The 17,591-nt window shown below is 43.2% G+C and overlaps 1 protein-coding gene across 1 annotated transcript in view; it reads left to right on the top strand.

The window, feature by feature from the left end:
* The first annotated feature begins 2,760 nt into the window (after positions 1 to 2,760).
* The window catches only part of UST (uronyl 2-sulfotransferase), a 324,327-nt gene continuing 309,496 nt past the window's right edge, over positions 2,761 to 17,591 (top strand). The window contains exon 1 of the mRNA XM_064360586.1: positions 2,761 to 3,502. Coding sequence (XP_064216656.1) covers positions 3,256 to 3,502 — 247 coding nt within the window. The 5' untranslated portion in view covers positions 2,761 to 3,255. The remainder of the gene's footprint in view (positions 3,503 to 17,591) is intronic.

The raw sequence follows: 17,591 nt of genomic DNA, 5'->3' as shown, positions 1-17,591 counted from the left end.
ATGAAAACTGGGTAAAGAAGGAAGTAAACACATGAGCTGGATGAGCAGAGAGTTGACAGTTCTTGAAAAGACCGAAAGCCAGATATAGGTGATGGGGAGGAAGGCAGCACATCACACTGCCATGTGTGTACCTATGCAACAATCTTGCATGTTCTTCACATGTATCCTAAAACCTAAAATGCAATTAAAAAAAAAAAAAGAAAAGACCAAAAAATAGGGTGGTTTCCAGAGAAGCCAAACAGGATAGAAGGTTGTGAAGGGGGAAAAAGGAGATTTTGGAGGAGATGCAGTTAGTGACCAGCGAGTACAAGGTCAAATGAGTCACTGGGGAGAGAAGGAATTAAGAAGCTGAAGATATTGAATGGAGGTCAAGGTGCTGAATAAAGCATATTCAATTATAAGGCTAATAATAAAATTTATTTACAACTTCCTTTAATTAGATTTGTTATCTGCTTTGAATAAATATACTATTCATGAGTCTAAGCACTTTAAATTTATTTTTTTTGAAGGAATATTTATGGGACTTCAAAGAACAAAGTTTTATCCAAACAACTAAGTTTTTGTTGGGTGAAAATACAAAGCATTTTTTTTCCATGTGAAACTTCTTTGTATCTTGATATCTTTCCTTTTTCTTCTGTGAGTTTTTTTAGGCGACAAGTCTGTTAATGCAGTCTTTTAAAAATTGATCTGTTTATTCTCTCTCAAATTGTTCATGGCATAGCTTGTTTCTTCTAAGCTGGACTTTGCCCCCGTGTAGTTTCCTCACAACTTTTTCATCTTTTTTTTAAAAAAACATTTATTCTCATATTTACTTATTTTCTCAGATGTTTGTTTCCTTTCTTCCTGCTCCATCTCCCTGTTCCCTAGATTCCTTTCCTTAGGAGAAAAAATTGGGATATTTCCCACAGCATGCTGTGAGAAGTCTCTGGACTTCCTGGGGGTGGGACTTGTGAACACAGAGGGTCTTGCACATGATTTTGTGTCCAGCGAGAATGTTCAGATGACAGGGCCAGGCCTCAGATCCAGGTCCAGTTTGTGGGAGGCCGTCCCTGAAACAGTATGGACACTGCTTTGCTCCTTCTGTCTCCTAGTCCCTCTTCTTAAGCTCAAACGTTATTAATTGGGAGTCTATTCTGGGCTACTCATTGTACTGATTAAAGTAATTCACATTAATGGGCAATGACTGATCTACTCAATTCTCTTAGGGGCAGTCACATTTCTAAAATATGCGTATTAATCCAAATAAAACTCTGATTCATGAGATAAATGTGAAACAAATGATTAACACTCTATTCAGGGTTTTCTGTGACAGAACAAAAGATTTTTTCTTCTCTTGGGACCCCAAAGCAACCTTCTCATCCCTTAGAAAGTGGCTAGGACAACATAAAATTGGGCAGTAGAATTGTGTGTGTGTGTGTGTGTGTGTGTGTGTGTACATGTGTACAGCACCTCCCACCCCATCTACACATCTCTGTAGCTCATGCTATATGTTTCGAATCATCAACCAGAGATATTCATATATGAATATGGTTAAGACATATTCTTAAAGGGTAAGTTCTTGGTCTAGGATCCTATTTTGTAATTTTCCATAGAAAATTCTTCAGATGCCCAACTTGAAGGTTTTCAGGAGCCTAGTCTTAGAATCATAGAGGTTCGTAGCTGCTGGTTCCTCCTAAATCCAATTGTTCATTACTGGAATATACAAACGAGTACGGAGCTGCACATGGGAGGCACCAGAAACTGAGGTTTTCATTTCTCAACGTGGCCTGGACTAAATTAATTAAATATCATCCTCCTATGCCACGCGGAGGGAAAGGGGTCTGGCTGGGAAGTAATGCTGCGCAGTGTGGTTAGTATAGTGGCTTTGAGGGTCCAATAGGTTGGAGTGCAACTCCCAGTCCAACTCCTACCACTAGTTCTGGGACCTCGGGTGAGGCACACAGGCCTCAGGTGCTACAGCTTCTATAAATAGTGATATAGTACTTTTACTTAGAGTGTGGGCGATCAGAGCAGCCCTTCCGTGGATCAACCACCCCATCGGAGGATCTGTGTCCACCATGGAGCCTTTCTGCCTCGGGAGGTTCTCTTTCAGGTCCAGAAGCTTCCCCATGGAGAGAAGAGAGGCAGCAATGAAATTGGCGTGTATGGGGACTGGGCTCTTGCCCTTCGTGGGGCAATGACCTCCTGGAGTCCGCTATGCAGCCCCCTACTTGCCTCTCTGGTCCACTACGAGGTGGAGTAGGTGTAGGACCAGGAAAAGCAAGAAGAGACCGTCCTTTTCTGCTCCCCTTCCCGGGAGTCGGGGCGCTGCGCCTGGCCCTCTGGGGTGTGTTTGACCATAACTCGCACCTCTTGCTCTTTTTCCATCTCAGCAGAGTCTTAAGCCTGTATCCTAGTACCTTTCATCGGCCCTGTGTAAGCAGCTCGCACGGGATATATAAGCAGAATCAAGTTTCTGAACTGAAAAAAAAAATCTGAATAGTAAAATCAGTCGTGCTTCTTCCTGCTGGTGACTGTTTACGAGAGAGAAGTCAGCGGGGCCCCCAAGAGGTCGCTGGTGGCGCAGGAACAGCGGCCAGACTGTAAAGAAAGGGGGAAGGAAAAAAAAAAACCCTAGAAACTTTCTTCCTTGTTGCGAATAATCGCCGCCCCCCCCCCCCCCCCACGCCCCCAGCAGGAGCAGTAACGTGACACCGGAGCGAAATCCCGAGGCCCGAGCGGAGAGGGAGGGGAGAGGGAGGAGAGAGCTGCGGAGCGCCAGAGGGAGAAAGGGGAGGAGAAGGAGGAAAACCCTTGTCAAGGAGGTGGAGCGAGGGGATGGTGTCCGCCTCCTGTTCCTCCCTGCCGTTTTTTAGAGAAGCCTGAACCGGGACAAAACACGCCAAGACCGACAGACACAAAGCCGGGGGGTCCACGCTGGCGCTGGAGGCGAGCCCCGGCGGTCGCGAGCGAGCCCGAGGCGCGGCGGGGCGCGGGGAGCGGGGGCGCTAGCGGGCGCGGGACGGGCGCGGCGCCCGGGCGCGGGCATCGCCCCCGAACCGGGGCCGGACACCTCGGCCGCTCGGGCCGCGGCGGCGGGGACCATGCCGAGGAAAGTCTCCTGAGCCCGGCAACTTCGGCCCCTCCCCGCCCCCACCCGGCTGCCCTCCGCGCGGCCCTCCCCATGTGCAGCCGCCCGGCCGGGCTCTCCTCCTCGCAGCGGATGGGTGACCTTTTCCTGGCACAGGCAGGCTGTGCGAGGCGGCGAAGCAGGCGATGAAGAAGAAGCAGCAGCATCCTGGCGGAGGCGCGGATCCCTGGCCCCATGGGGCCCCTCTGGGGGGCGCCCCTCCGGCCCTGGGCAGCTGGAAGCGCCGGGTGCCCCTGCTGCCTTTCCTGCGCTTCTCCCTCCGGGACTACGGCTTCTGCATGGCCACCCTGCTGATCTTCTGCCTAGGCTCCCTCCTCTATCAGTTCAGCGGGGGACCCCCTCGCTTCCTGCTCGACCTGCGGCAGTATTTGGGTAAGGAAGGGGGGCAGGCGCGAGGGCGGCGCCGGCTGCGCAAAGTTGTGCGGCGGGGAGAGGGGTGCGCTGGGGACTTCTCGCGCTGCCACCGCGCGCCGCCGCCGCCGTCCCGGGGCTCTCCAGGTGCGAAGCCCGCGAGCATCTGTGCCGCGGTCCGGAGCGCCTTCTTCGTCCCGCGCGTCCGGCTGTACTTACCGAGGAGGGGGCGCCTCTGGGTCGCGCGCCGACAGGTACCCCCGGGCGGGGCACCGGGCACCTTCCCCCGCCCCACCCCCGCCACCCCCACCCGACTGGGGCGGAGTGGATGGGTGTGTGGGTGTGTGTGCAGGAGTGTGTGTATCTTCAGGACTCGGGGCGCGGGGAGACGCGAAGGGAAGGGACAGTCCGCTCTGTGGCATTGTTAGTGAACACAGTTCAGTCCCATCCCGAGCCCCAGGGAGTGCGAGTAGGTTTAAGCCCCTCTCCACGGTCGGTTCTGAGAATTCTGTCCCGCGGATCCCCCTCCTGCCCGCCGGCCCCGGTGGCTCCACGCTGTCCCCGGGCTGGCTTATCCCTTGGCGGCTGCTGCCCACCCGGCCGCTCTCAGCGAGCCTGGCGCGGGGAACTGGCTGCATCCAGGGGTTTGGGGCTGCTCGAGGGCGCGAGTCAGCCTGGCCAGCAATGTCGCCTCCAGTAAACCGAGGATCCTCTGCGCTGTGTGTGTCTCAAGCGCAAGTCAAAACTTGTGTCTGTGTCTGTGTGTGTGTGTGTGTGTGTGTGTGTGTGTGTGTATGTGTCTGTGTGCGCGTGTGTGTGATTTATTAGGAGAGAGGCCGCCTATTTTTAGAAGTAAGGAAGGGGTTGTGATGGGAGGGAAAGAGCCGCTTCAGCGAGAGGGCGTGACCCCGCAGCTCCCTCGTCTTGGCTGCGGGAGCTAGGGTACCAGGGCCGGGCGAGCGCAATCCCAGGTCGCAGGGACGAAGCTGGCACGCGCGTTCAAGCCAAGGGATGATGCAGATCCCTCCCAAGTCTGTGGCCAGAAGAGGTCGTGCGGGGGTGAGGACTGGGAGAACTCCAGCTTCTTGCAAGCATCTGAAGTGATAAACCTGAGCATCTGCACGATGAGAGCGAGTGCGGGGAAGCAGAGCCACCGAAATGCTGGAAGGAAAATGGGCCAAATGACCCGGGCCGGCTGGAGGCTGCCACATTTACTCCAAATGTCACTTCGTGGCAGAAGCCACAGGTCTAGATAGCAGACCGTTTGGAGAAAAGAGAAAAAACAAACAAAAATCATCAGCCAAGTTACAAATGTGTTAGGGCATTTGGAAATGTAGAGATGGATTAAATAATGTTCTTTACCTTGTAGAAGAGCTCAGATTTTAAAAGTTACACTTTTATTTCACTGTTGGTAGGTTCTGTTTGGGAAACTATAGATTAGAGCAAAAGATTGCCCAAGTAGATTTCCGTAGCCTTTGGTTTCATAGAGGATTTGGGACAATATACCCTTTATTAGGGAATCAAACCTCTTCTTTTCCTAAGTTCTGTATTGTGGAGTCTCATAGCTTCTTCCACACTCTTGACACCTGCTAGTGCCACAAAAGTTAAATATATTTTCATCACCAACAAAAATTCCTGTTAACTGGCATTGGGAGGCAAGTGTTGAGGCTCAGGGTCTTTCTCCATTAGATCTGACAATGAATTCTTGCAGAAGTTCTTTTATGTAATGTATGAAGGCCAGTAGGGAAAAGTGAATGGACCAGGATGGAAGACTTCTGTGCTCATTGTCCTCGAAGCACTTGGGCTTGCGTAGGATACTCAGACTTCATAGGCCTGGTATTTCATGGCAGAATTAGAAGCTGAACTAGACTGTCAATGAAACCTCCACCCAGCTCCTAAAGTTTTGGGGTTCTGACACCTTTCTTGGGGAAGGGAGAATCTGGGAGGAGGAAGGAGCAAAGGTACTACTGAGGATGAAATCAAGCAAATTCAACATATATTGCATGAACATTTTCACTTTATATTTCCAAACAATGAGGCCTAACAAATTTGGATGGTCAGTTGGTAGAAGGGTGAATTCTTAGCTTTTGCTCAGGGAACTAGGAAGAACTGAAAGATTGCATGCTGCTCCTGTTACTAACAGATCATTACATTTCTGACAATGTGATGGGTTCAAAATGACATCACTGTGAACTGAAAATAGGACACCCTTGGCCAAATTCGTCCCTTGTTGTCTTGTCACATAAATATAATGAGTTTTGGGGAAAGTGGGCTTGTGGTATTTTGGATGGTCTAAAATATACCTTTAATAATATAACGCCAAGATATCTGCAGAATTACTTTCCCCTGTTTTTCTCCATTCTTTTATTTTAGTGTCTGTCAAAACAAAATTTGTGGTTAGTAAACACGTCCTCTCAGTTTCCTCAGCCAATTTTGGAAGCAAGTATTTTTCATAAATGTAAGTTCATATAAAGTCAAAATTTTCCAAATCAAAATAATGTTTATATCAAACACTTTTCTTTACAGAATATGATTTCAGTATAGTTACATACTACTCTATGTCTGACACACAGCGGCTACTCAGTAAATATTGGTGGGATTAATGACTCAACCTGTTGTATCAAACAGGTAGTGTGATATTTAACATATTGAATATTCTCACAGGAAAGCCAAGAGCTGTAGTATTCATAGTAAAAGCTAATATTTATCACGCACGTGCCAGTCAATGCATACATAGGGTGACATTCAATCTACACAGCAACATGGTTGGTAGGTTCTATTGTTGTTTCTGTTTTCTGTATGGGAAAAATGAGGGTAAAGAGTTGTGAAGGACACATAGCAATCGAAGCAGGACTTCAACCCATGTCTGTCTGATTTCAGTACCCATTGCCTAGCGCTATGGTCAGTTTCAGAGAGAAAAGGCAGGGAGAGCCAAGATGCAAGTGGGGATATAGTATACACCTAAAGTAAAATTAAAAATAAATAAATAAATAAATAAAAGCTGGATTGGCTAAAAACGATCGCATTTCTTTCCATAATTCCACTTTCCTTTTCTTGATATTTGTACTCTAAGTATCTTGAGGAGCCAGCAGAGAAGGGAAGTAATTCAAGCTGCTGGTCTGCTTTAACTCTACCTTCCTATATTAATCCCCACTATGCTGCCTCCATCTATTTAGGGAATTACACTGTTCCTGAGCTGGACAAAAGCTAGGAGTAATGTTAGTCGGAATCACATCTTCTGGGCGTTTTCTCTTTCTTTAGCAGTTGTGCTGTGTCTAGGCTAGTGGTTCTTAATGTGGGTCCTTGGGACTGCCATGTCAGCCTCATCTGGGAATTTGTCAGAAATATACATTTTAAGTTCTTATCCCAAACCTGCTGAATGAGTCTGGGCACAGGGCCCAGCGATCTGTGCTTCAGCAAGTCCTCCAGGTGATTCCAATGCCGAGAATTTGAGAACCATTATTGTAGAGCAACGCATTGCTTTCAGGAGGCTTCCCGTGTATTTGAGAGAAGGAGCAGGAATGTGAGGGAGGTAGGTAGATTTATAAAGTATTGAAAGGTAATGGACACGGTTTCACTTTTTAATTTCAACTTTTATAAATGCATCTTCTTTGCTACTTAAGCCCCATTGTTTCGAGGGAAGGACCAGCCAGCAGCGCCAGCCCCAGCTGGTTTTAGACTTTCTGAGGTTAGGAGAGGTGTGGAGTAGGGCGATTTGGGGCAACCGGAAAATACAGTGTGGGAAAGGAAGAGAACAGTCACTGATGCTGCTCTCTCTTCCCCACAGGAGACAGTGGCAAACAGTCCTTCTTTCTAGACAATTTGGGGACAGGCAGAGTATGTCCTCCTTAAAGAATGTTCTGCTGTAACACATTTGAAAACAGTGAAGGAAGTGGTGGGGAGGAAAATCATCAAGGATAACAGTTATGTTGATTCCCCACCCTCAGATTGGGAGGGGGGAGAACACAAACATGCAATAAGGTAAACAGAAATATACAGCAAATGCTATACTTCAACGTGGAGACCATGGTCTTTCCAATTCAGTGAATTTTTTTTGAAATGGCATTCAAACTTTGATTTGCTAAGGAAAACAAACAAAAAATCAAATAAAATCTCCCCCAGAAATTAGGTTATGATGCAGCCTTGCTGCCAGTAGCCTGATTGCTTATGAGCTGTGGAAATATCAAAAACTTGGAATAACACTCATTACATTGATATAAACAGAATAAGCCAGATGGCTTACTACTGATCTTGTACAACCGGCAAACTCATGATTTATCATCCAGCCTTGGATATGTGATTTAGACTTCATGGGAGCTAAACTTGTTGGACTGATTCCAAGTTGATATGCTTTCCATTTTTAATTTATACCACTTTAAATGGAGGTATAGAGCCTTAGTTCTCAGAATTGCCAATCTTTACATATACTATATATGAGACTGGCAATTTAGAGTCAAAAAATGAAAACTATGTCATTTTATTGAATATAAAATTCTCTAAGTTTAAGCGAATTTAAAGGAAAATGTGAAAATACAGGTTCATATCTGTTACCAAATAGTTGCTTTGAACCTTAAAAGCCAAATTTTATTTTTCTCCTGCATTTCACACATGATTTAAATGTAGTACTTTAGGCTCCAAACAGTAATCTAGGAAATGAATGCATAAAATATGATGTTATCAATAGAAATTGTTGACATAGAAAAAAATGACATTCTTGTTCATAGCTAAACGTTTATACTATAGAGTTGGTTGGGGACACGTGGCACTGTATTAGAGAAAGGACAGAGAATGGAATTCAACTATGGTCATCTGTTCTGTAAACAAATGTTCTGTAAGCATGAATGGTGAAAAGCAGTCTGCCTTGCAAACTATTTTTTAATATAGACTGGTCTCAGTATGAATTGTTTAAGACACATATAAATGTGGATTATCTAAATACTGTCTTTCTTCAAATTCCTGTCATCAATCCAGGCTTAAGACACTGGTTAGTTTTGTTTTGGAGAAATGGAAAGAAAGTGGTCAAGCTTTTTGAGTCCCAAAAGGAATAGTATCTTTTGCTTCCTCAGAGGGAGGCTGAAGGAGCAGAAACAGTAGCTTACCCCGCAGCTGTACTTGGTGGGAGTCCATGATGGACAATGAAAACGCATCTTGTTTGATGGATTGTAGCTGCTAGAATTATTAGGAATTATCGCTTCTTTTTTGTTTTTGGGAAAGAAGTAAGACTTGACCACAAATGAATTTTGTCATACCTATATTTATTTGTATTAAATAGAAACTTGGCTTTAAGCAAACAGTGATATACATAAATCCCTTTTTAAAAAAAATCAGAAATAGGGACAGAAACACTAACATTTCACCAAAAATTCTTATTTGCAAGAGTCAATGTAGCAAGTGTTTTGTAAGGAAATTCCAAATGAAGAACATTTCAGCATTTGCTATTAGTTTTTAAAAAGCTTGTTGAGATATAATTCACCCATTTAAAGTTTTTAATAGTTTAATAGCTTTTAATATATTATAGATTATTAACATGTCAGTATATTAATATATCTATAATATATTCATATATCTATATATTAATAATCTATAATATATTAATTGTGGTAATGTAACCATTACCACAATTTTAGAAGATTTTCATCACCACAAGGAGAAACACCATACTCTTTATCTAACACTTTTGCCCCATCAACCCTAGCCCTAAGCAACCACTAGTTTACCTTCTGTCTCTATAGATTTGCTTATTCTAGGCATTTTATAGAAATAGAATAACATAATATGTGGTCTCTCGTGATAGGCTTCTTTTACATAACATAACGTTTTCAAGTTTCCTCCATGTTATAGCATGTATCAATACTTCATTCCTTTTTATGACTGAATAATATTTCCTAAGAATTATTTTTATTGTGGAATAAAACGTTCCATAAAACTGTATGAATATACCACATTTTGTTTATCCATTCACCCATTGATGGACATTTGGGCTGTTTTCATCTTTTGTCTAGTGTAAGTAGTGCTATGAACATTTGTGATGCAAGTTTTTGTTTGAACACCTGTTTTCTATTCTTACGGGTATATACCTAGGAGTGGGATTGCTGAGTCATACGATAACTTTAAATTTAACTTATTGACTGCCAAGCTGTTTCTACCATGGCTGTACCATTTTATACTCCCCCCGGCAAGGAATTTATGAGAATTCCAGTTTCTAAACATCCTCACTGACTTTTCTTATTTTCCTTTTTTTTTTGTTGTTTAAATTATAGCCATCTTAATGGGTGTGAAATGGTATATTCATTGGGGTTGTGTTATGCATTAGTGATGCTGAGCATCTTTTCATGTGCTTATTGACTATTTATATATCTTCTTTGGAAAAATGTCTATTCACATTTTGTGGGTTTTAAAAAAAATTATTTCCATAGGTTTTTGGGGAACAGGTAGTATTTGGTCACATGAGTAAGTTCTTCAGTGGTGATTTGTGAGATTTTTGTGCACCCATCACCCGAGCAGTATACACTGAACCCAATTTACAGTCTTTTATCCCTCACCCCTTTCCCACCCTTTCTCCTTGAGTCCCCAAAGTCCATTGTGTCATTCTTGTGCCCTTGCATCCTCATAGCTTAGCTCCCATTTATCAGTGAGAACATATGATGTTAGTTTTCCATTCCTGAGTTACTTCAGTTGCCTATTTTTGAATTGGGTTGTTTGTATTTGTGTTGTTGAGTTGTCAACATTATTTATATATTCGTAACACTAGACCCTTTTCAGATATATGATTTTGCTATTAATTTGGAGGTTGGGAAATATGATACTGATTTAAATATAGTATTGTTATGTTTTGTTCACTATATTATAAGTGTTCACTTTTTCAAGGAGCAAGAAATTAGTTTTATACTTAAATGACTTTTAAAGCATTAAGTACGGTATCTGGGTATATAGTAAAACCTAAATAAACTCCAAAGATGGATTGAAAACCAGGACCTGTTCTGAAGAATCCTGGGGGTCTTGTTTTACAGTTACGGATTACTTTGAATATTAAACACTTTACATTTATCTCTAAGGTATGATAATTCATGGATAGTTAACACTTACCTATTTTAGAGATGTCACAAGGATTGCTGTGACTTGCATGTGGAATATGAGTGTAGCTAATTTTTGAACAGCAGATTATAGTACAATGGATATATATTGTCTTTATGTTTGCTCACTAGAATGGAGCTGATGAGCTTGGTAGGGGAAACACTTGAGTCCATTATGTTCCTTGGACAATATATGAAGCAATCAAGGAAATCTTAAGCATTCTCATGAAATTGGAATTCATATGCAATTTATTTTATATTCATGTTGTGGTATAATATGAAGGACAAATATATAGGGACATATTTGCTATGTATGTTTCTCTTTAGTAAAATAGCTTATGAGTTTTAAGAAGAAATTTTTTTTTGTAAAAATGACAGAAAATTTTAGGTTTCAAAAATATATATGATCAAAATAAGAAGCTCTAAATAAGTAGTAAATTAGGTGTTGTTTAGTAGAACCTCAGTTTGAATAATTGGTAACACTCTGAAATGGTCTGCCTCTGTGTCCCTACCCAAATCACATCTTGAATTGTAGTTCCTATAATCCCCACATGTCATGGGAGGGACCCGGTGGGAGGTAATTGAACCATGGGGGCAGTTACCTCCATGCTGTTCTTATGACAGTGAGTTCTCATGAGATCTGATGGTTTTATAAGGGGCTCTCCACCCTTTGCTCGGCACTTCTGTCTCCTGCTGCCATGTGAAGAACAGCGTGTTTGCATCCCCTTTTGCCATGATTTTAAGTTTTCTGAGGCATCCTCAGCCATGAGGAACTGTGAGTCAATTAAACCTCTTTCCTTTAAAAATCACTCTCTTGGGCATGTCCTTATAGCAGCATAAGAATGGACTAATACACTCATATTCGAAATTACCAGGGAACCAGATATAGCTGCTTAGTGTTAAAGCTATGCCATGCCTCTTGATCTGTTTCAGGGTTTATATTGATTGTCTGTAATTTCCCCAAAACTGCCACTGGCTCATTTTTGTTGTCTCACTGCCTGCTTAGGCTTCTGCTAATGCCTCTGTGCTGATTGTTTAGGAAGCTAAAACTCCAATTAGGATCTCTAAACTCCTGTATTTATTTATTTCATGATCTCTTATGAAGTTTTGACATTTTACCTTGTATTGTGATCAAGCGCCTTGAAGGGAGGAAGCTTTCTCTGCTCTGACACCTCTTCTGGGTGCTCTGCACAGGCCCTCAGGAAGTGGCCATTGATTCAGTGTATTTGCTGAGCAACTGTTATTCACTAGGATTCCAAACCCTGCTTTGTTTGGTCTCTATTTTAAGTAGAGAATATGGGGAGGGATGCCGAGAAGGACTCTAGCTCAATTGATGTCTTTAGCGTATTTCTTCCTTGCTCTTTGAAACTGGTGCCCCAAGCAAATACATTACAACCACTTATAACATATAAGTACATATAGTTTTTTTTTAAAGATGGTCACCCATTCTAGAGTGTAGTGGTGCCATCAGAGTTTACTGCAGCCTCAACCTCCTGGGCTCAAGCCATCCTCCCACCTCAGCTTCCTGAGAAGCTGGGACTACAGGCGCAAGCCATCATACCTGGTAACACAAACATTTTCTTCTGTGCTCAGAGATAACTGTCCACTTCTTACCTTTGGGCATTTGGAATTACGCTTTTAGAGCTCTCTCTGTAATTAAGAATATCTGAGGTCAATCTAGAGATTTGTGTGCATACAGTTAGAATGCAAACTTTTTGTTACTTGTCATTTTTCTGCAATCCTGGACCAGTTGTTTTGGGAGTTTACATAATAGCAGTTATTTCTGTAGGTTAGTGTTTTCTTTAGGTAACAATTTGTATTAAATAAGCCAGTATGTTTCAACTATGACTTTAAGTCATGAAGGAGATGAGACCATGGGATGAAGTGATTTTTGAAATAGTGACCGAACAGAGTTTAACCTAGAACTGCAGTATGACCATAAAATTAGGTCTCAATGCACCAACCCATTTACCCTTGTTTGGGTAAAAGATACTGTAATAACCTTAAGTCATGGCTTTGATTAGGTAATTTTTAGTTCAGTAATAGATGATTTAAATAACATATTACCTTTAACTGTACTGCACTGCTGTTTTTTTAGTTCAATGAGTACAACTTTCATAACCTTGATGAAAAGAAAAATGAGAATATTCTGAGACACATGAATTCCTTTGTTCAATCATTCAACAAATATTCACGAAGGCCTTCTTTGGGCAGAAGCATCAGGCACTAGGAAGGATATAGGTTTTGGAGCAGAGATCTGGGTGTGAAGCACTGTGTTACCGTTTATTAGCTGGGACAGCTTGAGCAATTTTATTAACCTCTCTGAACCTCTGGTGTTTTGATGCATACAATAGAATTAATGATTGCTGTTTTATAGGATATTTCTCTAACCCAAGGCCTGACATTTAAATTCAACAATTGTCAATTTTCTCAGCTTGTTCTTTGCTTCCCTCTGACTCCCTATTCATTTAGCGCACATACACATATGAATGCACACACACTCATACCAGCACATGGCTGGGTGAGTATGCAGATTCACTGATAACTGGGCTTCCAATTGAAAGAACCAATCAATCCCAGAAATACAAAATTACTTAACTAGTATTTTTGTGGCTCGTCTTGCCAGTCTCAGATTGACAAGGACTCTTCAACAGCTGACAAGTTCTAGTAATGCACCCACCCCACTAATTACATATATCCACACCTTCTTGCTTCTTCTCTTCTGCTTCCTGAAAACAGTCTTTAAAGGACACACTCTTTGCACAGCCTCTGTTTTGAATGTGTCCACACTACTTTTTTTGTTCCTGCATTCACAAAATAAAAATAGCTATGGGGAGAGAGTATGCTATAGCTTACTCTCTGGGATAGCCAGCTGTTCTAGGATTGCACTAGTGACCCATAAACCATGCCCTTTCAGAGACAATCATAGTGCCAGGCATACACTGTGCCTGCAACCAGAACTTCTCCCATTCATCACGAAACTACCACATCCAGCAGTATGGCCGCTTTCTTTTCTCGGTTCCCACTTCCCTCTCAGTGGCAGTCAGAGCAAGAGCAGTGAACTGCAGAAGCAGATCTTGTGTCTTCACCAAAAGGCTGGTGAACTTGCTTGTTTCCCATGTCAGCCTCTCTGTGTTGCCTTGCTCTGTCAGCCTCAAATGGATGTTGGGGCGAGTGAGAGCCCTACCATCTGGCTTGGCTTGTCACCTGGTTCCTTGAGCAGTTGAAGGCAAATGCTGATTTTACATTATTTCATAGAAGTTGTATTTTGCTTGGGGATCTTAAAACCTATGACCTTGCAATCCAGCACACAGCCTCCTGATTTAACACAAAGGCTGTTTGACATGAACGCCTTCCCATTGGAGAAGGAGAACTGTCAGGCAGAGCCATGCGGCTGGATGGAAGGGGCACTGGGCCTGGGTGGGCAAGGAGTCCCGACAATAAGTCAGTTGTCAGTGTTAAGTCACAGGAGCCTCTTAGGCTTCATTGTCTTCATCTCTCTAATGAAGGAGTTTCATTCAATCCGTGATTCTCAGCTGTTTCATTCCTTAGGATGCTCATCTGTAGCACTGTTTCCACATGGTCTTGACTGTCACTCTGGGAATACATCTCAGTGGCCAGGAGAGGGAGAGAGGGTATGGCATTGGAAGTCCTTTTAAAAAGTCCCTGGGGTGGCCCGGCATGGTGGCTCACGTCTGTAATCCCAGCAGTTCGGGAGGCTGAGGTGGGCAGATCACAAGGTCAGGAGTTCGAGACCAGCCTGAGCAACATGGTGAAACCCCGTCTCTACTAAAAATACAAAAATTAGCCGGATGTGGTGGCACGCAACTGTAATACCAGCTACTCAGGAGGCTGAGGCAGGAAAATCACTTGAACCCTGAAGGTGGAGGTTGCAGTGAGCCAAGATCATGCCACTGTACTCCATCCTGAGAGAGCGAGACTCTGTCTCGAAAGAAAGAAAGAGCGAGAGAAAGAAAGAAAGAAAAAGAAAGAAAGAAAGAAAGAAAGAAAGAAAGAAAGAAAGAAAGTCCCTGAAGTAATTTTTCTGCACACTTTCAGGGGAGAGTGTTTCTTTTCTCTTTATAATCACTGAAGTAGATCTTTCTAAGATCTCTTTTGTTCTTAAACATCACGTGCTGAAAGAGATAAGAGGTCATTTAATTATAGCAGCTGAAACAAATATAAGGCTATTTTCTTTGGACCCAAATACTTACTTAAAAAATTGCAGGAGTCAAGTGACTAAGGCAAGTAGAATACACAAAAACATTTTAGGCCATCATCGCCATCATTTTCTGAGTCTTAATCATAGTTAAATTAAAAAATAAAATAAAATCAGCAGCACTCTTCCCCCACCTCCACCAGAACTTGCTCCAGAAATTAGGGGAAGCAGAATATCCCTGGGAAGTCCAAGAGTGAAGAGGCAGAGTAAGACGTGTTTCCAGAGTTCAGAGTCTCACTATGTGATAGCAAGAAAGAAGGAAGAAGGGAACCAGTGGGGATAAGAAAGCTGTGTTGTTGATGAGGATTCTCACAGCCTCCGCCCAGTTGCCTGCTGCTGGCCATCCCATTTCACTATGGGCAGCTCCAGTGGATAAGAGGGTTCTTCACAGCATGGTGATCTACTCCTTTATCGCTTCCAGCCATTTTTTTGCTAGTTCTTCTGGAAGCTACATAGACTTGTCTATTGGACTTTATAGTCTTTCAAATAATTGAAGATACTAAAATGACTATTATGTCTAGCCCCCTCTGCTACACACATAAATCTTGTCCAGACAAATGGGTCTATTTACCAGTACTTTCTCATCAGAAGTCATTTTAAGACACAGAATGTTAAAATCACCAAGAAAAAATAAACTACATTAAAATGAAATATGAACAATACAATAACATGCCATAAATGTAGAAAGAAAAAAAAAAGACCCAAACTGGGGACAGACATCTCCCCAGGAAATGCAATTTATATCAGTATATCAATGAGAAAAAGATAAACAATTCATGAGATAAGTGGGCAGAGAATAGGAGCAGTCACAGGAGAGGAGACACAGTTGGCCAATAAGCACATGAGCAATGAAATGGTTTTGATTCCCTTACACATCTTAGCCCCCGCTTCCTTTGTCTAGGTGGCCCTTAAAAGCCCTCAGAATGGAACAATTTTCCAGTCCCCTCTGTTTGTGAGCCTACTTTGTGCAGTGGTACATTACTGTCAGAAGGGATCCTCTTCTAAACCGTCGTTTTGAGAATGACTGCTGCTCCCACCGCTGTTCTGAGGGTGTTAGCAGCAGGGCCTGGCTTCAAGGCTCCCAGCGGGCTGGCTAGAGCCTTCCTTCAGCTTCTCCAAGCACGTGCAGGCAAGTTCTGGGAGCCACGTTGATGTTGGTTGATGGGTCCCCTGAGACGCCCTCTCTGTGCTCAGAACACAGCCAGTAAGCCATGGGCAGATTACAACAAACAGCATCCTGCCTTCTGCTCCGCCTCCCTCCATCTACCACACTGCCAAGTTCCTAAGAAGCTTAAGGGAGAAGGAACCTCTGTGATGCTTAGAACGCAGCATCTTGCCTGGAAGTATTTTCTCAATCTTCGAGAAAACAGTGGAACTGACTCATTTGGTCAGAGCTTTGCAGAAATGTGATTGCAGATCCCTTGCAATTTCATTCTGCTTTAGTGTCAGAATTCATCCGACAACGTGCCAAAAAAAAAAAAAATGTGTGTAAAATCACATACAGATTTAGACGTTTCAAGAGGAAGTTATTTTTACCACAGCGGGGAAGCAACCAGAAAATGCCGATTGGTGGAGAAGGCAGGGCAGGGCTCAGGAAGGAGGGTGGGTGTCTGAGCAACCTGGGCCTGACCACACTCACCCCTGCAGATTTGCCAGCCTGGCCCTGGGACTGTGGTGTGGTCACCTCTTAGCAGGTGGAGGGAGGAGTTCCTGTGTGGAAGATCTGCTCGAAGGAGGAGAATGTTGACATAACCTCAGGGTGTGGAGCCAGCTTCAGCAGTGCGGGGTTAACATGAGTTACTCTTGAAAATGTGTCGTGTGCTCTCCCAACAGCCCGTAGAAGCAGCTTCCTAACAGCTGCATGGGACACAAAGGTAAAAATGGAGAAATGATTCCAGAAAGCCACGTAAATATAAAAACCAAATGATGCAGTGTCTTTATTTTGTTTTAGTAGTTGACAGGATTGAGGCCATCTTGTTTTCTTTGCTCATGAATTTTCCAACTCAAAAGGCTGTTCTTGTTTGCTTGCTGAGCAAAGATCCAAGGCCTGAGAGAGCCTGAAATGTTTGTGGCTATATTCTTCATTCGTGCTGAGAGGGAAAGACGTTCCCAGAAACTAATGGGAGGGAACAGGAAATATTTGTTAAGATCCATAACCTCTGGCTTTTGTCACCCCTTTTCACCTGGGCAAAGGATATCTAGAGCTACCATTCAGTGATAATAGTTTGGGTTTCATAAGATGGTGAATTGTTCAAATGTATTTGGAAGATACTTTACGCAAGCATCCTTGTCTTTCTCTCCTATTCCTTGTGGCTGAAGAGAGGCATGTGTTTTTTATGTGATTGGGTCTTGAAATGTATGGTACTCTGACCCAAACTCTGGCATAGAGTGTGTGTTTAGGCATGTTTTTGGGGTGCTTCCTAGTATGGTCAGGAGAACCTACTAGAGCTGAATTTGATTGCTGGGCAGGCTTCTATCACAGATGCAGTGGGTATAAGTGTACATTTCTTAAATGGGTGTATTGCATAATGGTGAGGTTTGGGTTCCTAGCGTACCCGTTACTGAAATCGTGAACACTGTGCACAAAAGGTAACTTTTCAATCATCAAGCCTTTCCTCCCTCCCTGCTTTTGAGAGTCCCCAGTGTCTATTATTTCCCTCTGTATGTCCGCATGTATCCATTGTTTAGCTCTCACTTAGAAGTGAGAATGTGTGGTATTTGGTTTTTTTGTTTCCAAGTTACTTCACTTAGGACAATGGTCTCCAGTTCCATTCATGTTGCTGCAAAAGACATGGTGTATTTAGACCATATTTTCTTT

This window comes from Aotus nancymaae, unplaced genomic scaffold (genome assembly GCF_030222135.1).
Source record: "Aotus nancymaae isolate 86718 unplaced genomic scaffold, 86718_ANA_hifiasm-v0.15.2.pri h1tg000040l, whole genome shotgun sequence".
NCBI classification, from domain to species: Eukaryota; Metazoa; Chordata; class Mammalia; order Primates; family Aotidae; genus Aotus; species Aotus nancymaae.
The sequence above is the reverse complement of the archived record's forward strand: the minus strand, read 5'-3'. Positions and strand labels throughout refer to the sequence as shown.